Below are 25,107 nucleotides of genomic sequence, written 5' to 3' on the forward strand. Positions count from 1 at the left end.
GTGTGTGTGTGTGTGTGTGTGTGCGTGCGTGTGATGTATGGCATGTCCACATCTCGGCCATATGGCACGTGGGTCCACTCATACTAATTGATGTAGCGAATCCCTAAGCTAAATTCTGACCCAAATAACATGCAAGCAGGTCTAGTTCTGGCAGCAGCAGCAACCTTTGTAACCTAAACTGAAGCCTCCTGTCAGACGAAGACTTCTCTCTGTGCGCGTAAATAAACAAGCTTACATTCAAATTATGACAAAATAGACCCGAGCGGTAAACGGACGAGCCGCTGTTACGGTCTGCGGTACGGAACGCCCACGCGAACGAACGCTCACATGCACGCACGCACGCACGCACGCACGCACGCAGGCGCGCTACACATGCACGCTTAGTGCTAATCCACACAGTACGTTCAGACGAACCATGGCCTGGTCATAGCGAGTGGGAGCGAATCAAAAACAGCTACAGTTCGCTGTATAATCTATAATACGCATCTACATAATGATATCATTAATCGGATTACATAACGTCCGCTATTAGTGTGAGGATGAATCATCCACGAGCGAGCACCATCACGCCAGCCGGTCCACCACCGAGCTAGCTTAAGTACTCCGACCAATACTAACGACATCATTCCCTGAACCAATACACTAACCGTTTCACCGGTGTTCGCGTTAGTGCTAACACAAATTTACCTACACAGCCGCCTTGCTCCACATCGGCGTCCTTATTCCCACACTCTCTCACACACCCACTTCTAATGATGAATCCATCATTATTTGTTCGATATTTCCGCAAATGCGTCATAAGTGGGAGAGGATTTTTAGCTATTCGTAGTTCTGCTATTCACATGTCGCGGGTAGAAGATGGATTTCCCTAACGCCTGCTGCATTCATCACGGACCCACGTCCGCGGTACACGCGCTTACCGGGTTACACATCAACACCTTTTATCTCGCAACACAATAGACCCCCAATTAAAAGCAGGTACTACGTAACGGCAGCTACAGTGCACGCACGTGCGGTGGCACCTTTCTCTAAGTGGCGTATAATTAAAGGGGCTATCCCTACTAAGTGCGAGCACACCTATCGATGCACGCGGGTGTAATTAATATCTAAGGGTCGGTAACTAGGAGATTGGGATATTCAAGGAAAGTGGTCTCATTTATAGCTGTGCCATCATTTCCATGCGGCGTCGTTTGTTCGGCAAGTCAAACGCTTATATCTGAAAGTGTGTTTAAAATTGTAAATTCTTTGACCAGCTATAAATAAACGACCAAAAGGGTTGGCTGTGTAGCGGTCAATAGGAAAGCAAGTAGGATATAATACTGTATGCTACACTAGAAGTATCTTGTTTCTGGTAGGTTACATGTGATGTTAGTAAGACACGTGTGGTCTGACAGTCTGACACCTGTGCTTGGGCTCGAGGGGGAGAGTAAACCGGATGGAGATTACACTGGCGCATCTACGTTATTATGTTGTTTTCGGCTTTTCGCGGAAAAACCGCGAGGGGGCCTATCTACCAGACAAACAGTGTAGCTGTGAGCGATAGCCCAGAGTTTAATTGTTCAGCATACAACCATCGACAAGTAAACTAGGTCAACAAGTAGATGCTCGTCTTCAGCCAGGAATGTTAGACCAGGTGGGCAGGTAGGTACGTGCCGGACAATACTATAGGTAGCTCTACCGGTGTCGCCCCTTCGTTCCCGCTACAGGTAGAATCCGGGACCGGGTCCTGTAACGGGAGCGAAGGGACAACACCGAAAGAGATATAACAGAGTCAGACTAACTCAGTTGGTAACTGGTAGCTATTATAACTATGAGCACGATTTCTGTGCACTTGAATGCACGTACCTTGGAACGTGAAGGCACACGCACGTGGGTACACCGATAAATGCCCACGTCGCTATCATAGCGAACCATGAACCAGCACAGAGTCCTCACAGACTCAAGATTTACCCCTTACGAGCTTTTTAACGGATTCCAAACGCCATTATTGTCCAGTAGTACATGTCACCTAGCAGCCTACTTAGCATAAAAACCCCAACAAACACCCACACTGATTATAGCAAAGCAGATTTTCACGGGAGAGGTGACGCTAGATGGAAAAAAATCCGCCTCCAATTTAAATGTCACTGCAGGTGTGGTTCGTGGCGTGGTTCAGAGCATGCCCAAGTAGATAAATAGTGTGTATTAACTATAATTCCGCATTTCACCGACGTAATAGCATATTATTATAGCTGGGTATATTTTATTAGGTCACATCTAAAGAACTGCTAGTAGCTACGCTAATTCCTCGAAACTGGCTAACAGTAACAGGAACATTTTCACCATTCACCTTTTCCTGAGAGCTATTAACGTGTTCACAAGCCGTGCAGTCAGTCACGACCCACTGCCAACCCACGTCAAACTGCACAACACGTGTGACTTTCCGCAAAACGTTGTTCTACCCTGCCCTTCCCCATCTGCCGCTCACCCTACGTAGATCATATATATATGTAGATCACATAAAAGTGAAAACCATGCCACTAGCGCACTGACGGACATCATCATTCACTCGTTCACTGTAGCCGACTACAAAGACAGCAGCAGACGACAGATTCATTACGCTACATGGAATTCCACGTATTTTCTTGTATATTCCTCCACTCGACGTTGACACGCGGCGGTACATTCCACCGCTACGAGCCATTACAATGTACCGTACTTTTATGTAATGTACGGTAATTTACAAGTACAGCAATGTACAGTAATTTTATGTAATGTAATGTACAGTAATTTTACAAGTACAGCCCTCAATAAATCCTTCCCACCTCCCACCCAAGATAGCGATACGTGTCGCCACATGTTTTCGATTAGTAAGAGTCACATGACCCCAAAAATCACCGAATAGTGTCAGCCTACTGTACGATCTCATAGATTTTTACTTGACAAACTATGTAACGCCAGTGGGCACTGGGTAGCAGTATCCACAAGTCTTATTTCTTTTATCGGACAAACAGAGAGTGAAATGAGCGCATCTTACTCTTGGTCGTAAACCTAGAAAAGCGGCTGTCGATGCGTTCGTATTGAGTACGCCGTATATCTTTTTTTAAGTAGGTCATTCTTTTATTCGGCCACGAAAGCTCCCTCCCTTCAGTAGTTACATCCCAGTAGACTCTTACATACACATATGCATATATGCCTCATGTTCTGAAACGCCCCTGCTTAAGCATCTACACCAGATGTGACGTGCAGCGCAATTTTGAAGGAAAACTAGAAACGTCACTATAACGTGCAATCACCGAGAGATTTTTTCTGCAACCAATACGCCCGCTATGTGGGAATTGACGACCACCACCCCGCCGCCTCGTTATTTTAGCAGCAAGCGCACAGCAGCTTCAGTACCACTGGTAACAGCAGCAGCAGCAGCAGCAGCAGCAGCAGCAGCGCAGGTTTTCCTGAAGTGCCACGTCAGCCAACAAAACAGCGGCCCCGTGGAACGAAGCCGAGAAATCAACACTGAACCTTCGCAAGATCTCTACGCTGTACATCTGAAGCATGGCAACGCTGCTACCAACCCACATTCTATCCTTGAATCGTACCATAACAGCCTCAACGCGTGACTTATCTCTAAGAATACAGGGGTAGAAATTAACTTTTGAACAAGGGAGTCCAACGGACACCCTGCCCTCAAAAAGAAGGAGTCTGCAGCAAAATGAAGGGGTCCGTAGTCTGAAGTTTCAAATTAAAGATTTGCTGAAAAAATACGGTAATTCCGCGAGGCCGTGCTCTGGAACGAACTAGTTAGTATAGCAGAATTTTCAGGGAGTCACACGGACTCCCACATATGTCAAATCAGGGAGTCCGACAGTAAATCAGGGAGTATTTGACTCAGTACTCGCGTTAATTTCGCACCCTGCGAATACAGGACTCTATTTGGCATAGAGTGCCAGTGGCTACACTGTGCTCCCATTCCTAGTGTAGATGCACAGTATATCTTTTGAAAGCATACGACTGAAGACTGGCCTTTGAGGCAAAATATTCGCCGTATTAAAGCTCATTGTTTTAATGTATGTACACACAGCAGCTATACATTTACACGTGAATGTAGCAGCTGCTGCTGACTGCTGCAGATCACTGCACTGAGGCGATGCACGGGTCTGTAAAACGACCTGGTCGCACAACTGTACCTACGTGTGAATTATACATGAATCACAGCCGACTAGGTTACAGGAAGTCCCACCCAAACAGTTCGCTACTAATTACGGCAACTCTTCTGTAATAATTCAATTTAGCTACACAAAGGGGGCAGTATTCAGAGCTGAGAGACTAATGGATTGAGCTTGCGAAAATTATTCGATAATTAGCTAGATAACAATTATGAATACATAAAATGTTTACTATAGGTTAAATACAATATAGTCATCAAAGTAACTGATTTGACACTAATTACACATAATGACAGATTAAATTAAAAAAATATTTTGTTTCACAGCTAAAAATGACTTACAAACGCAGACGTATTGTAAGTGAATTCAGGTCATCACACCTCATTCAAAACAGATTCAGATTGTCAAAACATTGTAGTTTGGTCTGCTACTGACGAAAACTAAAAAGGCTCACACAATACAGATTATTAGTTACTGTACCACTCACATACTGTACATGTATGCCCATACAAAAATTAAGAAAAATTGTACACAATTTAATTATAGTTATACGCATATAGGTTGGAGTGAGGGAATATGTTTTAAGTCGGATGTGACTAACACTGTTTTGCTCTTCATCTCTTAAATGAATTTTGGAAGGTAGTTGGGTAAATTGATGCTATTGTCCAGTTCCTTATCACAGTTCATGTAAACAAGAAATAGTAAAATGCTTACTTGATCAGTTTTCTCTAGTCAGATCTCAAACATATGGGCTTCATATAGTTATATGCATAGTTAGCATTCTTTTGTGAAAGAGGTAAATGTTGAATCACTACCAAATTTTATAACCCTATAAAATAGGCACATTCAATACAAGAAAACCAACCAGTATGACCTTTAATAAGTTGATTCCCCTTCAAAGAACGAAGAAAACGATGGCTGGTAAAGCAAGGAGCATGCATAGTTCATTTTCACAACGAGTAAATTAAGGGTCAAGTCAGCATTTAGTTCTCTCTCTATATTTGATGCATCGTTAAGCAGGAGGTTTATACAATTGGGTCTCAGAGTAGGCCTTGCACTGTAAGATTAAAGATATCACACACAACACACAACAGTGTCTGGCTTGGTGTATACTTACAGCTCCTCCCGTTGCCTCTGTGACAGCACCATGACAAGTGTATCTGAGTGACGATGTGTGACTCAATATCAGTTTTTCTATCCGTTCCCAACCGAACGTAATCACTGGCTGCACAAAATGAAGTGAGCACAAAAAACCAGTTTTCCAAATCTGGTTCAAATTCTTTCAGGAAGATGAGAGGCAATTCCGATATCCTTCCAAGATCCAGATAATATCCCAGAAATAAGCTTGGTTTCACAAAGACATCCGTTGCATTACTCTGGTAAAATAGACAATGGAAATTAGGTGGTGGAATTATATCGGCAACAATCAAATAAAACTAATTTTCTCAATTAAACTCGTTTTTTGACTACAAGTGACACTGTAACAGGTAGTACTACTACTACTACTAGTAACACTAACACTAACGCTCATAGGGTCTATGTCCCCCAGGGTACTGTCGAAACGTACCCTGGGTACGGTCCGGTATACCGGAACGTACCCTGGTAACTATCTGATATGGTTAGGGTGGTTCAAGAATAGAGAACATGGGTCCCAATAAAACCAATGTCATTTACATCAATATAAATATAATATTATATCAATATAATAATAGGTTAGGGTTAGGGTTATGGTTAAGGTTATGGTTAGGGTTAGGATTCAGGTTAGGGACATTGGTGTTATTGGGACCCATGTTCTCTATCCTTGGGCCGTTAGGGTTAGGGTTAGGGAGTAGGCGTAGGAGACTCCCTAGACTCGTTAGTGGAGTAGGCGAGGTACAGTCCGGCATATTAGATAGTACCAGGGTACGTTCCGGTATACCGGACTGTACCCAGGGTGCGTTCTGGCAGTACCCTGGGGAACATAGACCCTCTCAGCAACACTAACAGTAACACTACAGTAACAGCTCCTAAAAATCACAGGCAAGCAACATCAAAAACACTCGAGTAAAACCTTGACCGTCAAGAACGCACAACCAAGTCACTAATAAAAATTAAGCTAAATAAAAAGAGACACAAATTACAATCAGAAGAAATGCACGACGATTCCGTGTAATTGCGTAAAACACATGATCACTAAATCGAAATATAAACGTGATATCTCAAGCCAAAGGAATTTTGACGGCCATCTTCGTCATTTTCGGGCGGATGCAGCTGGCAGCTTGGAATAAAGATAATATTACAGACTTATACTAACTGCAGTAACTTCAAACAAATTAATATTGATAGAATAATGCTTATTCTTACCCATCTTCAATGAACAACAGCAATCATATCTCAGAGACTAGAACAATTTAAACAATATTTCAGAAGCAAGTTTACTTCTGAAAAATTTGCGGTGGAGAAATTTCCCACAATGCAGCATAACGTTGACACCAACGGCCAATAAGTGAACAGCAAATAACGTGCGATCCTTAGCGAGATTCCTCAGTTTCTTGTGAATAATCATTTTCCATTATCGGGGATGAAATCTTGCTACGTCTCTGTATAAGTTACAAGTTAATGGCGGTATTTATTCTTGCTACTCTTACTCAGCGTGAATAAGTTAAAGTTATGTGCAATTACCTAGGCAATGGCAACTGCGTCGAAATATTGCGAACATGCAAGCGACAGTGCTGCCAATAAAGTGTATGAATCCATAGCGGTGGCGTCTATACGAACTACGACTAGCCTAAATCTCAAGACAAATGCTCTCAATCTGACAATCAGTCAATGTGACAATGACAATAGTAATAGTAATTTTATCAGGAGTAAAAAATATTCAATATGCCATATTCAAAATTATATTTTTTTGACGATCCGGATATCCTACGTACATGTTTGTGCGTGCGCTCAACTGCGTGGGTTTGTGTGAGGAAGTTGAACCCTACTCAGGCTGAGAGGGTCTATGTCCCCCAGGCCCAGGGTACTGCCGGAACGTACCCCGGGTACGGTCCGATATACCGGACCGTACCTCGCCTACTCCACTGACGAGTCTAGGGAGTCGCCTTCGCCTACTCCCTAACCCTATCCCTAACCCTGACCCTAACCCTAACCATATCGAATAGTTACCAGGGTACGTTCCGGCAGTACCCTGGGGAACATAGACCCTATGAGCCCTACTCAGTACTCCATTACCCTAGTCACTCTTACAGTAAGTGAGTCATACCCCATGCCTTGGCATGTGCCTTAGCTTGGTTGGGGGGGGGGTGCTTAGCCTCACACACTGACTCAGTTCAAGCCACTAAACTCTGACTGGCAAAGCTTGTCACAAAATTTGGATGATCATTACTACATTAGGTTGTAATTATCAGTGTTATTGTTAGTGCAGAAACTAACCAATGAAATCAAAAACTAACGTCGTCGCAGTTGTCACGGTGTCACAGTCTGTGATTCTCTTTCTAACTTTCATATTGGAATTTTCTTCCTTTAGGTTTGGTTTATTGAGAAATTGAAGCTTTTTCTTCTGCAATCTGCAGTTTTGATTTGTACATCAGTTCAACTTTGTCATTCTCTGTCTTTGATATAGTCCCTTGGACTTTGAAAACTAATCATTATGACCATGAGGTTATGAGGTTACTTGTTTTAGTTTGGTTTCAACATCATTCACTTGAATATTATAAGTAATGCAAAACTAATGCACTTGACATGTAGCATCTTTTGCATTTTTTGACTATGAAAGGAAAACACGTATCCACAATTTCAATAGATGAGAAGCAGTTTTATTTGTCACCATGCATCACCTAGTTAACATGGCAGCACACAGAAACTGGCAACACTTTACACACATTTGGCTCTACACAACAATGTAAGTAACAGTATATGGACAATTTTAACATGAAGTCATTGTATGACTGTAAAAAAACTCAACTGTTAAATATATGTTTATAGTTGCATCACATCTGATATTTTGACATGAATCAATGTTCTATAAGAGATGAACTAATGCATTACAATACCATACCAGTGCCATACCACCTGAGAGATGAATTCTGATGAAAATTTCAATTCATGGTTTAATCAGAACATGATTACATCAGTTAAAAATCTGTGCCATAATTGTATTGAGCTATTGGCTATGTACTACTGGCCTTACTTATACATTTCATCCAGAGAATATAATATGCACATAATATTCTCATAACTAAATTGTTCATTCTTAATGTCCCCTTCAAGAAGCATCATTTCAAGCCAAGTCATCCAATAAAATTATGCAGAGAAAAATAATTTATAAAGTGTAAATTTTAATGGTTAAATCATTCAACATTATATATAGGACTATACTATGCATGCAGAAAATGCAATACAGTTAATTTGACTGTATACCTACTCGTTTTGAAACGCTGAGGTCAGGTTACTGCAAACTAGTAATAATTTAATAGTGCCCAACCCAAGTATACTGCATCTCTACATGCAACAAAATGTGATTGTAAACTGGTATATTACATGGTTTACTGGTTAAATGGTAATATTATGCCCAACACAGTAAGAAGACTATAACTAACTAAAAAAATGCCGTCATTTTAACAGTCATACACTAAAGTTACTACAACAGGCTACAGACGTCTGGTAAAAAACTACACCATGTTAAAAAGTCATCTGCCTTTGCACTTTATATCTCAGAGTCTTCACTTCGCAATAGAAATCACTGTATAACGATGAAATTTTTTTTGTACCATTGAAGTATTTAATCACAGCAGGAACAGGAGTACTGAGTACAATAAATTTATATTTCATGCGGTGGGTGGTATTTTTAACCAGGTCTGTAAGTAAATGCTTGGTGCGATAGGGAGCACCTGTGTCTTCCATTATTGCTTCTTCCTATTCCTAAAGTTTAGACATTGGCCACAGCCATGAGCTAGGCTGGGGTATCATCATCAAGTTATCCACACCTTGTTGAACAACTCCATGAAAGTGTCGTACACCATGAAGGTGATGGCCACGTCGAGACAGACTCTACTTAACCGAGGCACCACACCCTTGTAGAACCTGGTGAGGTGAGAACATGGAATTACTATTACTGTTGCAGTTAGCAAATTAATACATGACTATTACTTTCAACAAGCACTTAATATTGATTGTATTTGAGCCATCTCTAGATAATATAAGTCAAGCAATGAACTTGGGATTTGCAGTATACAGGAATATAAAATTACAGGTGAAATATCATCAAAAGTGTAATGTAGGTTAAGTCATAAAGAATGTCTGAAATGTAGATTACTGACTCCATTATTTGAAGAAAAAATTTAATACAAAAGCGATGGTGTTTTTTAAATTGTTCACTTGTAATAATGAAATATCGTGTAACGAAATCAGCACAGTAAATCTCAAAACACTGCTACTCACGCTAGTGGTCCTTCCTTCGTCATTATCTTAACTAGACAGTCCCAGGTGCCCTTATATTTGTGCGCCTCCAGACCCTGGTTTGAACAAAAAAGTACAAACTAAAACAGCAGCCCATAGACAAATTTCACAATACTTCACTTATTATGCAGATAAGCTGGGACAAAGTTCGCATTCTAATAAAGAGAAATTTAACAGCCAGCATGCCTATGATGCTCTGTAGCAGTTTGAATGTTTTTCAATTAAATCCTTGCAAAATATAACCCTTTAAAATGCTATTATCTAACTTGGGCATTAATTTACAATTACACTGTTCAGCCATGGGAAGATGGCTAGGGTGTGGCTTAGCTTAAGCTTATTAAAATTTTGGGTGGGTGGTAGGACTGCGGACTAGTTGACCCTCAACGCAATGAATCTATAGCTCAACCAAAAGAATTCGAAACTGACTCCCGAGTTGGCCCACAATACAGCAGGTTATTCATCGAAATTTTGGGATGAACATGCCCTCATTGTTGGTAGTATACGTTAACCTGCAGTAAAACCTAAGGAAGTCAACTGATTTACCTGTAATCTGGTCTTCACTACGTCAAGTGGGTTGTTACCGAATACAGACACGGCTCCTGCCATAGCACCGAATCCTCCAACGATAGCCTTATTCACAGGCTTGTTTGGATCTCCGCCTCTGTAGAATTATGTTAGGTCATGTACCATCTGCATGCACTAGGCTGACAATAACTGACATGGATATTATCGTTTTAACTGCATGGATATAATTCCTATGTTAATATCATTTGTATAACTATTAGCAGGAGTGACATAATATAGATACCTATGTTATGTCACTCCTGATATTACTACTTCACCCCTACCATTTGTAAGTATTATCAACATCAATTTGATTTTGCTGATGGTAACATGCATTGGCAGTTGTTTTGAAAGGGCAACAGGGATACTGCAACTATTTAAGAAACGGAAAGAGATAAGGTGGATAATAATTACAGAGAATTACGAAGTTCTTATCTGAAGTTTATGACGCACCTATACCAATCCTTCAAAGTTTCCATGACAAAGAATCGCATAGCTTGGTTTGAGCCTTGTTTCATCATTGTAGGAATCAGACCTTGGTATGTTCCACGGATGCCTGCAATTGCATTGAAGTTAACCAAAACTGGGTGAAATTAGACAAAGTGCAATGACATAAAATTTCTTCTTAGAGACACTCAATTAAAACAAACTTTAATATGAAGATAAACTAAAATGCTACCAGAGGCATAAAAACTGTTCTACCAAAGCCATGTGGTTATCAACTTAAAAGTCTGGTAATCTGATGACAGTAATACGTGTTACTTATATTATAAATTCGTGACAAACCTTGAGTGCGGATGATTTCCCGCACCCCGTGGAAGAAGCCTTTAAACTTGGGCTGCGCAGACTGCTGATCGTTGATGAACTTGGTCTGAAAGTCAAAAAACAACATCTGTGAATGTTTCTGTGCACACTTTACCTATCACTGTCAACAAGAGGACATTTTGTCAATGATTGTAACAAAACATACATCTTATTACGATAATACGTCACTGCAAAATGCGTAAATGTGGTCATAGCTTGTTCAGATTAATTCGTTGCACAGAATAAAGCAAACACTGCACATCGGTGACACTGCAACAATGACCTACCTTTATCGTTTCCATCGGTGCCACAGCAATAATGACCTACCTTTATCGTTTCCATCGCTGCCACAGCAATAATGACCTACCTTTATCGTTTCCATCCGTGCCACGGCAATAATGACCTACCTTTATCATTTCCATCCGTGCCACAGCAATAATGACCTACCTTTATCGTTTCCATTCGTGCCACAGCAATAATGACCTACCTTTATCGTTTCCATCGGCGTCACAGCAATGATGGCTTCCATGACGCCGGCTCCTAGGCCACACATCAGGCGATTGACACCCGACAGCGATCCATTCTCGTCGACGGCTTTGAGTTTGAGCTGCTCGAAGGTGCCAAACCTGCGTGTGGCACGGTAGAATTACGGAACGACGTCTACCTGATGCAAACCAACTACAGACAAACCTGTTAGTTGTCACCTCTAAAGAATGGACACCTGCCTGTCAATGACATTTAGCATTTCCCTTGACTGGTACAGTGTAAGCTGTACAGTGAAACAATTTCTATAGAACAGACATCCGATTACAAAAGACACACTGCCCTTGAATCACTCTTACATACAGGTTTGACTGTGACAATTCTGCACGCAGATACTTATGAAATCGAGTTGCAGTGAAATGGTACTTTTATTTACATCAACCCTTCACTCACTCATTCGACAAACTCACCCTGATGGCCTGGACTGGGTCCAAAAGAGACCCAGTTTGTGTGGACCGTACTTCTCAACACTTACCCAGAGGCAAGATGAGGATTTTGGGAGACGGACGATTCAGGTACGGTTACGCACAATCTGTGCCCAACGGATGGCTCAGGCAAGGTAGGACGTGTTGTGATCCGTACTGACCGAAGATTTGAGAAAGGTAAGATGAATGGAATGGCAAATGCATACTCAGCACAGATAGACTGCTGGAAAACTCCCAGATCTGATACAGGCACGCCCAGTGGGAGAATAGGGCTTACAGCCTGCATTTATCTATAATTTTATACTAACAGACTATTACTCTTCTATCTTATCTATATGTCCGTTTATCTGATCTTATTTATTTGTGTTATCTTAGTGTTCTTGAATTTATTTTCTATGGATCTTTTACCAACAACGTAACAATGCAATTTTCAGACACCCTGTGCTTGAAGATTTGGAATGTTGATTTATTTGCAATCTTAGAAGCACGTCATCAGTCTGGCTCTGCATACCTGACTCCAACCTTTGGTACTGCTCCAACCAGCAAGGGACTGAGACCTCTGTATAAGCCTTTGACTCCATGCCCACGCACAGTCTTTGCAACACAATCGAAGATGCCAGTATACCTGCAAGAAGAAATGAATTACACCGAACTCATGCCATAAAATGAAAACTAAAGTGTACCATTGGATACTGACATTGACTGATTGACAACATTATCTAATAGTTATTCATGTTACCATTTGTTTCTCACAAAGGTATGTCTTATGTAGCCAGCCGTAAGTCATTCAGAATCTATTTCATCATTTTTCGTGTTATTCACGAGAAAATGTAATCTTACCGGGGTTTAGCTGACCGCTCAGATAGCTGAAGCTGTGTTTTTACGTATTCCGTGGGAAAAGTAATGCATATTTCTATAGCACCGGTAAAGCCACCTGAAATGATAAAATAAAATAAATAATAAATAGTTTTATGAGTGCAAGGAATTTACGATTGCAAAACACTGTATCATGCATTACATTTGGCTCTATCTCCGGTATAGACTATAGCCAGCCGGTCTGCCCTGGGCTACATATGTAGGCCTATATTAATGCATGAATGCTCAGTCATACGTTCAGCAACAGGGTTGCAATTGTTGGCTCATAGAAAAATATAGATCGACTGTATTGTACAATTCAAGAATACGAAAGTTTAATACATATGTCACTCATATAATTAAACATGTTAGGCGTCTAATCACTACCATTACCAATGCTCACATGTACACAACACAGTTTATTCAGATTGTGCAATGAGAGTAGTGACGCTCATAGGGTCTATGTCCCCCAGGGTACTGCCGGAACGTACCCTGGGTACGGTCCGGTATACCGGAACGTACCCTGGCCACTATCATACATGCCAACATTTTTTGAATGAAAAGCGGTAGATCCGCGTGCGACGCAGTCGCGCGCGCCGCTAGGGGGGTCTGGGCCTCTGGGGGCTTGCCCCCCCAGGAAAATTTTCAAAAAATGGTGCTAAATGGTGCCTTCTCCTGCATTCTGGGGAGTAATTGGACTGCAATAGAATACATTAGAGATACATTACATACATTTATTAGAGATAAAATGAAAAAAATGGAAAAAAAAGAAGTTTTTTCAAAATATTTTGCAATGCGGTAGGAATAGTATTAAAAGCGGTAGGCGGTAGAAGTCTTCAAAAAGCGGTAGTCTACCGCGTAAAGCGGTAGGGTTGGCATGTATGCACTATTTGATATGGTTAGGGTTAGGATTAAGGTTAGGGTTCGGGTTAGGGAGTAGGCGTAGGCGACTACCTAGACTCGTTAGTGGAGTAGGCGAGGTACGGTACGGCATATTAGATAGTACCAGGGTACGTTCCGGTATACCGGACCGTACCCACGGTACGTTCCGGCAGTACCCCGGGTCCCGGGGGACATAGACCCTATCACTATCAGCAGTAGTGACCTTCGCAATTACAAGAACCCACATAACTTCATGAATAAGCTCGAAACATGCCGTCTTCGAATAATCGACTGATTGGTGTACATTTATCGATAGTATAATCGACGATCAATGTTAGATGCTGAATTTAATCATTATTAAACTGGAGTTATTCTCACACGATGACACGACCCTCGTGATCTAGTAGTGTTAGTGCAGTAGTGGCTGTTTTACGATAAGCCTACCTCACCTGCAACGACCCCCTTCAAGGTTTTCTGTGATGGCATGTAATCCCGGACACCTGCAGCTCCGGTATCGGCCATCCAGGGTCGCCTAAAAGGAAGCTCATTACCTAGCTTCTTTCTAATATCCATTGTGCTATATGTAATCTATAATCTACATTTGTTAACAATAACACCTGACTTAAAAATACTCAAAGCACTTGTACCAAAAGCCAGGGTGATTTAGCGATCAGTTGTTCGAGATGGGAGCTAACGCTAAGATGGCAGCGTGCATAAAGGCATCGCTGCGAGGTATCGCGGAGTGGTTCCAGACTATGGCAGCGCCGACACTGCCGCACCGAAGCTGCGTGCACACAAGCTGTGTAGCAAATAGGAAATTATTGTGCCTACCAATAATAAAATGGTTAGGATGCATCATACATGGGGGTGTTAATTTTTTAAGTGCTTTTTTTTTTTTTTTTTAGAAAATCAAAGGGAAGGAAAATTCTATTTTAGTCTCAACTAGCGCCTCCCGTTGGGAGAATCATCAGTATGTTGATGGTGGCGTAGAGTAGAAGTAGAAGTAGAGTAGAAGAAGAGTAGAAGTATATATACATGTACATAGATATGTGATATACATATATAGCAGGAGTAGATAATAGGGTTGCCTATTATTTACTCCTGATATATAGATATTATCAGGAGTGAATAGTAATAGATTATAATAATTATTATAAATATTATACTATTATAATAATAATCTATTATTGTTCACTCCTGATATTATATATACATGGAGTGTATAGATATCATAAAGATATCATATATACACCAGGTGTACTATGTATTATATCAAGAGCTAATAAATACCTTGGGTGTACTATGTCTGGGGGGGGCGTGATTGCTGATGAAATACAGATACGTAGCCTAAAATCTTGAACACAGGTAGGTATATAGAAGTCTATGCAGGCGTTCATGCTATCACAGACACTGTATTATGAGACATCTTTGGCATGACAGTATTTGGCATCAAACATTTATATATTATATATTTATTTCAACGGTGATTAAAAGCAAGTGAGATATGAATAGGGGAAGACCAAGGATAGTTGGCAATGCAGGCACACCAGGAAGAATAACTAGAACTCCACAATGAAGGAGGAAGAGAGGAAGAAGAAGGAGGAGGATGAGAAAAAGAAGAAGATAAAGAAGAAGAAGAAGAAGAAGAAGAAGACGAAGAGCATAAGTGTAAGATATGCATTTGGTTAACACAATTTATTTCCCTAAAATATTATTTGATTACTTTACTCTACTTTATTTACTTTACTTACGAAAGAAATTATCAATTGGCATTACTCTGTCTTGGTTTATTGTTTCTTATCGAACTCTGGTCGTAGCATAAGTTCTTCTTGTCCATGTGCAAATCTACACTGAGCAGATGACAAGGGGCAGCCATCTGGGTGACCAATGTGGAACCAGCACAGCTTAGTTTTATATAACAGTGGCAAATCACAGATGGAGCCACAGCACTTCTGTTTTTTCTTTCGCCTAGTAGGTTCTGTAGTGGAGACGCTCAGGCCACGGCTGAATCTCACATTAGACTCACGCACTGTAACAAAATACAAGATATAACATACAATACCATGATTGATGTGCAGGGAATTTTATAGTGACTTTAATATATACGCTAAATAACAACAAGTATATATATATATATATATATATCAAGAGTGGATAAAAGAGATCTCTTTTATCCACTCTTGATATATATACATGTAAATACATTTGTTTATATACATGGGAATTTACAGGTATATGCTATATTATTACCTGTGAATACATTGTTATGGTTTCTGAGTAATGTCTGAAGGCCTCCACATTCATTCTTTAGCTGCTTTAGTGTTGTCTTGTCAAACAGGGTAGCAACATCTGATATTGGTATAGATCCTGGTATAAGAGTAAAAAAGTGTTAAAAACATGTTAATGAAAATGCAATTACCTCTAATACTGTAAAAAATAAAATATATCATTAGGTTGCTCTTGCTAAATTATCACAAACTTGTGTCGAATTTTAACTCATTACATGATAGAATATATGGTAGGTCAACTGTGGAATGTCAAATGGCCATTAACAAGCTGCTGTTTTGAAAAGATAATGTTATGTTCAGAAGGTCATCCATACCTCCTTGATTCCACATCCTTCCATCTTCCAGTTGTACCGTGTCTGTGCCTCTCCGCAGAAGCTCCTGGGAGATTACATTCACAATGCTGACAATCACTTCTCTGTTGAGTTTGGTACAGTTTCGCACAGCTTCTACGCTGCTTCTAGCTTTGAACTCCTCTGCCCACTGTCCCACCTGACTCGACGCACTACCACACCCATTCTCGCTGCTGCCACCACTGATATCTGACACTTTTGAATCTGAAGGATTTACAGTGCTGGTTTCTGTGGATCTACATGATGTTGCTCTCCCCTTAGATCTGCTACTAATAAAGTCACTTATTCTCTGGCTGACTGCTGCTTGCTCTGTTTCACAATAATTTCTCACCTGCCCGACAAAGCACACCTGAAAGCAAGAGCGAGTACACGTCAGACTGCAGATGGGGCCATTCTAGGAAAAAGCTACATCTGAGATTGACAATTAATAAAACTACATCAGCATTTGCATTCAGATAACAACTATTTATATCAGGAGTAAATAATGTCAATGCGATTATTTACACCCGATTTATATGGATAGAGAATGTCGCATAAGTTTTAACCATGACATACAAATTAGCAGAAATGAGTGCAAGCGATTTCCGCAATGACATGCAGTGTGAAATCTGATGACTGTTGAGAAACTTCACCCGTTTCGTTGAAGGAATTCGCATGATGTCTTCTTCCATGTCAAAGCCGCAGATCTCTCCTATCTCCTTAACATAACTGAGATAGTCGCGGTACTGGCTCATCTTTGAGTTTCTTCTCACAAACTTGCAATCGAAATCATGAGCACAGCATGGCAGAAGAAAGCAGCAGCACTTATAGGAGGACCTGCATTACAATTTATAAACGTAAGACACTGTTTAGTCATAAATATCCCAACTCCTATACTCCCAAATTAAATTTGGCTCTTGCCACTGCCACACGAATTCTGTCAAATTTAAGTATGGTGTGACCAAATAATGATTATAGATTATTCTATTTACATTATTACTGTTTACATTACATAAAATATTATTATTTATTAGAAGTCGTTTATCCATACCTCTTAAAAGGCTTTGATACTATCCCTATTATCTACTTCTGATACTATCATACATAATACAAATCTCAAGGAGACCGGATGATATAAAAGCGCGTGAGTAGTGTGAATTTTAGACTACCTGGCTGCAATTACAGGTATCCAGGGTGTTAACTCATCAGAGTGGTTCCCGATTATCCAGTCATATTCTGGGAAGAGACAGTCATCAGACGGAACTATAGATGACTCACGAAGTACAGTCTCGGGTCCATACATATCCCATATCTTTCGTCTGCGTACATCCAACCCTAACCCTTGATGCTAAAACAGGCAATGGTTAGCATACATTTAAAAGTATCACAGTGTATTTCTCACTATGGTACAAACAAACTTCCTCAATGGTGGCAAAGAGTGTTTCTCTTAATATGCTGGGGTAAACAACAAGTAGGATAACTTTATTACCCCTTCATTCGAAAGGATATAGACTAGAAGCCCATTTCCACAGCCTAAGTCGATGAAGGATTGTTTCTCCTGGATGCCTTTTATAGACCTTTCCTTCTTCCAGATCAAAAGCAAGTATGCTGCTATTGCAACATCCTCATAGACAAACTTCATTGGGTCTGTTGTTTCTGGCCAAACCTGTGTGTGAATAATATGCAAAAACATGTAGCAAGTCAAAATTATCGATATATTGAACTATAATAGCTGTGACATCCACAGGGATAGATAAACACTTTTATATCACATAGTTATACACCATGATAGCACATTATACCTTCCCAAATTCTTTGCCATATGTTTTAGCTGATAGATATATTTTATCTCAACTCTTTCATTAGTCATTCATCGGGACAGCTTACCTTAACAAGTTCTTTGCCATATTTTTGCTTTAGCCGTTGATAGATGGATGTGTACTCATCTACAGACACCAAACGTAGACTGTGGTTGATCACACTCTGATTGGAATCTTGTGTCCATTTGACAAGTCTGGGTAGAAGGTGTTTCTGAAGCCAGCAAGCAGATTCTTGTGATTCTAATCTTAACGTCTCTGTAGGTGGAGTCTGAATTGATATCCTTGAACAAAAATAACAACTGCATCAAGCCAATTTCTTTTTTTTATTTAACTAAGATATTAGATCATCTCACATATGATACACCTTGACACAAACATTCAATAATTAAGTTATAAAAACATCAGATTATAATAATGCTTACCAACTGCCATCTGCATCTTTCCTATATATAACACGGTAGGGATACGTTGGTGATGAATATAGTTTGTTCTCATCATCTTCCAGAGCAAAGAGTGGCAGATATGCTGCACAGTAGTTCTTCTTATCTGTAGAAGAACATAAATCTGTAAATTATTACACATGACAAATATTATCTTGAAATTAATTATGGATGACTTCTTCCATGCTCAGATTAGTTCATTCTTATTTACTCGTATAATTGTTTATTCACTCACGTTATTTATTCATACCTTTCAATGGTTTTACGGCACCTAATGTGCCGAGTACACTCGTGTTATCACTTACCTATAACAACAATATCTCGTATCAGGCAGAACCTCTCAGGATGCTTTGGGATTAGATCTCTAACGTACAGTTCATAATCAGACAAAAGGCATTGGTCGCCTTCAAGTTTGTCTGGTAAAGCAGTGCCAGGGCCAGGGGCTGATATTCCAGATAAGGCCTTTTCAATTTGATATTCCAGACATTTCTTTCGTATTTCGATCTCTGCATTGTCCACTTCAGTGTCATGTACACATGCAATACGTATACACTCTTCTATAGAGATTAATTTACTTACGACACGAATGCCACATAACCTTCTATTAATTACATTAGGCTTCTCGGTCCACACTTTAATCGCTTTCTGAAACCTGTCTGGTGTTGATAGTTGGTTATCCAAATAGAGTTTACATTTTTCTACCCATCCATCGTCTGAATGCTTGAACCAATTTAACGGCATTGCTCAGAGTTTTCAGTTATAATACTTTAACATAAAAGATGTAAATGTTCAGGGTAAACCGCACACAATAACGAAATTGTATAACATTAACAACTCGTACAATTTTATCAACATCATATGGACGCTGACATATTGAGAACAGCGCCAGCTAGCGAAGACGCTGGAAACCTTTGCTGGAAACCAACCGTGTATTGACGTCACTTTCCACGTGCTTCAGTCTTCCATGCTGGAAACCTTGGCCGAAAATGGCAGGGAAAGTTTCTGTGGAAAATGACGGATCTGTGACACAAGAAAGCTCACAAAAGGAGTTGAATTCTGTGGCCAACGATCAGCAAATTCCCATTGGAAATGGTGGGCATGAGGTCGATTCTGGTGAGGTTCTACTTTTGCAGCTGTTCTAAAAACTCGTTATTGAATGGGTGTTTGGAATCATTGACATTGATCAGTTCACCTTGGAGGTTAGAATCATAGAATATGCCGTACAGAATATGCGGTATAGTTGTACAACTTTCGAGTTGCTGTACATTTGTTTCTGGCATGCACACACCCGTATTAATTGTGATTATAGATTAGTGTTCACCGTAATATCTAGAATAATGTATGCCCATGCTTGCTCAGTTGCTGCTAGTCAGAAGAAAATCAATTTGCAGTACGGTACTTGTCTTGAGTTAGTCTATCATTCATACACTGCATTATCATGATTAATTTTATGTGCTAACATTACAGAGTAGGTGGTCTTCTCTGTACATTATTGTGTCTAGCCCGACCAGGCTGTGTGACTAACGTCAATATACACAGCCTGACATTCATTCATTGGATAATCTTGTACCTCTACAAAAACTGCCAAACAATTAGTGAATTACGTATATCTCAAATAAAATAATCATCTAAGCATTTCTGCCTTGTTTTGTATCAAGTATAACCTTCACCTTATAAGTTATAGTATTAGTATTCCAGCGTTGTTATTTAAAAAAACTAATACCTCAGTTTTCTGTGCACAGTGTAAATTTAAAGAGCCAAACCTAAATTTCACTTTAACTGCCAACCGCCATGTTTCCACTGTGCATGCGTTTCGATCGAAACGCGGAAAACCCGAAACGACATAACCTACCATAGCGTTGCAACTCGCGTTGGTGCGAGCATAAATAAGCATCATATACTCGTATATATATAAATATTAAAACATTGAAAACCAGGAAACATCAATCTACAACAACTTAATAATTATCATTGCGAAGATATGTACTTGCCTTGGGTTTAGGCCTTCGCACTGTGAAAATCGGGTCCATTGCTGATTTTAGTCGCACCGAACATGGCGGACATGGCGGCTGTCTGGTTGTTTTCATCCAATTCATCTCAGAAAATACGGCATAACTCGATAAATAAGTAGCGCCCAGTAGTGCCCAGTTACCACGAGCACGCCAGAGGTTTATAGATTCGTTTGAACTATTACATGTGACGCTAGCTCTAGCGATGTTTGGATACCTAGCCAACTACAAGTTTTTATGGGCAAGAATTTGAAAGGGTCTTCTAACCCTAGCAAAGACCATTTCTTGGAGCTATAAAAATATTGTGTCTATATGACTATGTGTGCATAGTTTAGTGCAGTGGGCATTAGGTGATTTCTAAATACCGCCACCGCCGCCGCCGGTGGTTTCTAATTCAGTCACATGTCTATGACTACTCATATGTAGCGCAGTAAATCGGTGATTCTTCAAGGGTTTGTTTAATTTAGTTTGACTCAATTGTACGAGTTAGCGTGTGCTAATTCACTTTAAATTCTAATTAAGGCCAAAACAAAATATAGGTGTGGTTACCGTTTTATGCCGGAAAAAAATAGGGTAGGTAGGTAGGGAAAACATTTTATTTTATTGAAACATTTTATTTACGACCCATGTCCGAAGGATGTGTGTTGTGCCTTTTGAAGCAGGAACTGTCCAATTCATATTTGTAATTTTTTTTTACTTTAAATAAAATTGCCAATAAAATGTTTTGGGTCACTGGGAATAAATAGGGTCGGTCGGGAAACGGTAACCACACCTGTATTTTGTTTTGCCCTAACTATAAGATGCAGTATTAGTGTCTATACTATCAGTCTATATCTTGTAAGTTCACTTGCATTCACTATCAGCACAGTGTTGATTAGATGTACATCACTGCAAGTCAATAGTAGTCATTCTTGTTCAGTTGCAATAAGTCTCGTGATTTCCGTAAAGATAATTGTAGATTGCACAGGCAATGGTGCAATCCTATAAGGCTTTTGCAGACTGAGGCCAGCTGATGCAATCCACAAGCTCTGCCATTAACAAGTATCTTGGAGGTTTACAGCAGCAGATAAATTCATTTAAAATAGACTAATTGTTATTTAGTTGGTTTTGACGCACTTGTTTATTTAATCCTGATTATATCTTTTATCTCTCCCTGTTGCTGGTATAACCACATATATCAGTGATCAGATAATCCTCTGTAAGAGTAAAGGTCAAGTGCAATACTGTACGTACCATCAATTCTATTTCTGTGTATTTGATCTTGCATGTTCCTGGCATTTATGAAACTTTGTGCAAAAGTCCATGAAAAGGTCAGTACTCTGCCCTCTCCCCATCCTTACGTCTGTTATACTTATAGCATAAACTTTAATACAGGCATCGGAACAGAATATACCGTATATGCAGGTAACTGCAGTAGTTAATTGGCGGTTTATAACAAATGCACATGTAGTTTTTTAGCTATAAGAATGCATTTATAGATAATAAGTAACACATTTTAGATATGATGGGCCCCTATAAGTTTGAGAAAAGGTAAAATGCTATTTGCTGGTCATTTACCTCATAGGATTAGTTGAGATAAAAGGTTATTTGTTGTTTTCGATGTCTTGCGACAAAAAATACCTGTGGTTATCACATTGAGGATAAAGGGCCATGGTAGAAAAACACATCGTAGTTTAGAGCTTGGAGGTCAAGAGTTCAGAGTTAGGGAGAATACTGGTGTTATGTTGGTTATGTAGCCACAGCAGCATATATATGAGCAATGCTGTTCCATGGCAACTCGTGTTCTTGCACAAGTTCGTGACCGACTACTGACTGTAACAGCCAGCAAGCCCAATTTTAACGGAATCCTGAGCCGTCTGTCTCCATTACCCGTCATAATGTTGGACACATGGTGCACGAGGCTGGGTGAAACCCCAGCTATCCAGTTATGGTGATATATCGGGCTATGGAGGAACCCTACTCCCATTACTTAACTACACATGTGGTAACTGCACCAGAAAGCTACATTGTAGTGCTTGCTGAGAAAAGGGTAACATGAATTCCATTCGAAGTTATAGCATTTGTGATTATTTTATAGTAAGTATGTGAGTCCTGTAAGCTATAGGGCATAAATTACAAAAATTGGTTGTGATTTTGTTTTTGAAGTCTGTAATACTACACATATTGTGTTGACAGTAGATTATACGCCATTTTCTGTACAATGAATCTTGTGGTTGAAAACTGAAAAAGTGTTAAATAATATTTGACCATCGACATTTAGACCCGACGTTGACTTCTGTATATATATGAAGATTACATGACAGGTCTGACAATGCAGCCCTGTATGATTGCGTGAGACGGTGAAGTTTGCCATGGGTTATCACGAAGGCAATATGGAACGGTTGTCCACACCTAGTCATGCCCACTGTATTCTTAGAGGCAGCGTGCAAGTCGCTCCATTTAACAGCGACCAGGGAAAGCCCACGACGCAGTCTCTCAGCTGTGATTGCGCTCGTTGATCGATAGATACGAGAGCAGAGTGCGTGCGATGGTCGGTGCACGTGTCCCCAAGGTTTTTACGCTCCCCCCACCGGCGACAGTCGTGCAGCACGCCTCCCGCGTAACGCGCCGGTCAGAGCTAGCAATCTTGTCGGCGGCGTGCGCGCATTCTTGTGAGCAAACAATACACCCTCACGCGTAGTGCTAGTCACACATCTATTGTGTCAGTATTAAGTATACATATGAGAAATGCGAGCATTATTGGTGGACAAATCTTAACGTGTAAGTTACGCGGCGTGCATTAGCACGTGATGACCGTCAATATTCGTACGTATTTTCCGCTAAGATACAGTCGAAGGCTGCTGCAGCACGGGATGCAAATCGATACATAATGTGTTAGCTAATTAGCAGGAGGCTGTGCCACTGTTTGTCAGATGATGAGGTGTGTGGACGTGTGGGAGGCAGGTCGTGCTTCACCCCCACCCACTTATGCCGTCGCCGTGCAGCCATAGCCAGTGTAGCCTCTCCCCAGCTCTGTCTCACGTGAGTCTATTTTATTCATGCCCCTTCTCGTTCTGCTCTCAAGAATAGAATGGCACAGAGCTTTCTGTCTAGAAGTGGTCGTATCGCGTTCGGTAAAATTTCGTGTTTTATGGGCGGTAATAATGTGTTTTTAGCTGTACATTGTAACGTCGCTGCACTTGTTGTAAGTGAACTAGCCACAGGAAGCTAGACTGCTTATGTACCCTGTGCAGCTCTGGTATGCTTCCGATTTCATACGTCATGTGCTATCAATTTTTCCACTTGACACTATACTAATGTTTCATTGGGGTATGTTTCTGTGACGATCACTAGCAGTGAGACTGGCCCCCAGCTCGATTTTGCATTGGGGCAGATAAAGGAAAACATATCCCTGAAGGAACAGCGGTGCTGGTCTATGTCGCCACTCGCAACCAACTCGCAGAGAAATTCGAATTGGCAGAGCGTAAGACTCGGCGGAAGTTTGTACCACGTGTTTTTCCAACACGCGATATGATTCGCTATATATGCAAATGACATGTTTAGCAATGTCTCGGCGATTTTTACGATGTATCGGGGAGGGGGGGGGGCTGAAGCTAGCGTGTAGTGAAAGAGCGGGCGTTAATCGCACACACATGGCATACTCATGGTGTTGCAGCCGTACCAGATGGTTTAAAAAAAAACTAGCCATCATTACAGATATTTTTACTCGGCAGGGGTGAAAAAAACTGGTTTTGCGTAGCGTCCCGTCTCATGTCGTTGGGGTCATAATTGTGAGCGCGGCGGCAGTGGCGACGGCGGGGCGACGGCGGCGGCACTGGCCGCACCACGTGTGTTCAGGTCTAGCTGTTCTCCCCCATCCACCAGCCAGCTGTCTCTGCATTTACCCACTAGACTGTGTCCAGTAACCATTATGCACTGCCGATTGAAGAAGAACAATAAACTGCTAATAGCGTGCTGTGAATTTCATAGCTCCGTGTCTCGTGAATGTTAGTTGTTACTGTTAGGGGCATGTCGATTATGCATGCGTATCCTCTCCACGCACACTTGTGTGCATGCACCCTTGCGTGCATACACCTTTGGTCCTTGGATCAAACCGGCATTCAGTCTTACAGTCTTGCGTAACTGGATTTGCGGTGAAGGGGATTGGCAAAAATAATAATCGTGAACTTACTCGTGTTTTTCCGTGGAAACCAGAGACAGTCAGAGAGAGCCCCTCGTGGTAATATATATATATATATATATATGCACACGTGCAGTTGGAGAGGGCTTGAGAGGGAGCAGACATAGCTTAAATAGTTCAGCTTCTGTTTCTCTATTAGAGAGGCATTTGAAGATCCAGATTCACAAGTAGGTGCGTGCAAAGCAAGCATCTCATAGGTATGTGCGTGCGTGCGTGCGTGCGTGCGTGCGTGCGTGCGTGCGGGCGTGCGGGCGTGCGTGCGTGCATGTTTGTGGATGCATACATGTGTTTGTGGATGCATGTGTGTGTGTGCGTGTGTGTGTGAGAGAGGGAGAGAGAGAGAGAGAGAGAGAGAGAGAGAGAGAGAGAGAGAGAGAGAGAGAGAGA

The 25,107-nt window shown here is 40.9% G+C and overlaps 3 protein-coding genes across 6 annotated transcripts in view; 1 reads left to right on the forward strand and 2 right to left on the reverse strand.

Annotated features, from left to right (window-relative positions):
* LOC106812912 (lissencephaly-1 homolog) overlaps window positions 1-6,592 on the reverse strand; it is a 49,049-nt gene extending 42,457 nt beyond the window's left edge. Inside the window, 2 exon segments of the mRNA XM_014816922.1 lie at window positions 5,260-5,518; window positions 6,486-6,592. Of these exon segments, the coding sequence (XP_014672408.1) occupies window positions 5,260-5,291 (32 nt within the window). The 5' untranslated portion in view covers window positions 5,292-5,518; window positions 6,486-6,592.
* Window positions 6,593-7,917: 1,325 nt separating this feature from the next.
* LOC106812911 (tricarboxylate transport protein, mitochondrial-like) lies at window positions 7,918-19,406 on the reverse strand. Of its 4 annotated transcripts, XM_014816918.1 has the most exons (10): window positions 18,837-19,406; window positions 18,514-18,637; window positions 18,159-18,372; window positions 17,761-17,937; window positions 17,441-17,619; window positions 16,925-17,108; window positions 16,257-16,641; window positions 15,905-16,021; window positions 15,406-15,683; window positions 12,766-12,851 (listed from the first exon to the last, which is right to left on the reverse strand). In XM_014816918.1, exons 1-9 carry the CDS (start codon window positions 19,270-19,272, stop codon window positions 15,442-15,444), a joined length of 2,058 nt encoding a protein of 685 aa, XP_014672404.1. In that variant the 5' UTR covers window positions 19,273-19,406; the 3' UTR covers window positions 12,766-12,851; window positions 15,406-15,441. The 4 variants fall into 4 exon arrangements, with proteins under 4 accessions (XP_014672407.1, XP_014672406.1, XP_014672404.1 ...); XM_014816921.1 differs by lacking the exons at window positions 15,905-16,021; window positions 16,257-16,641; window positions 16,925-17,108; ... (3 more) ...; window positions 18,514-18,637; window positions 18,837-19,406 and adding exons at window positions 7,918-9,206; window positions 9,564-9,637; window positions 10,125-10,242; ... (2 more) ...; window positions 11,437-11,575; window positions 12,429-12,542 and having other exon boundaries at window positions 12,758-12,851; window positions 15,406-15,504; XM_014816920.1 differs by lacking the exons at window positions 15,406-15,683; window positions 15,905-16,021; window positions 16,257-16,641; ... (4 more) ...; window positions 18,514-18,637; window positions 18,837-19,406 and adding exons at window positions 7,918-9,206; window positions 9,564-9,637; window positions 10,125-10,242; ... (3 more) ...; window positions 12,429-12,542; window positions 14,104-14,295 and having other exon boundaries at window positions 12,758-12,851.
* A 101-nt stretch (window positions 19,407-19,507) lies between these two features.
* The window catches only part of LOC106812909 (clustered mitochondria protein homolog), a 30,832-nt gene continuing 25,232 nt past the window's right edge, over window positions 19,508-25,107 (forward strand). The window contains 1 exon segment of the mRNA XM_014816915.1: window positions 19,508-19,644. Within this exon segment, the coding sequence (XP_014672401.1) occupies window positions 19,518-19,644 (127 nt within the window). The 5' untranslated portion in view covers window positions 19,508-19,517.

This window comes from Priapulus caudatus, unplaced genomic scaffold, assembly GCF_000485595.1.
Source record: "Priapulus caudatus unplaced genomic scaffold, Priapulus_caudatus-5.0.1 Scaffold699, whole genome shotgun sequence".
NCBI classification, from domain to species: Eukaryota; Metazoa; Priapulida; class Priapulimorpha; order Priapulimorphida; family Priapulidae; genus Priapulus; species Priapulus caudatus.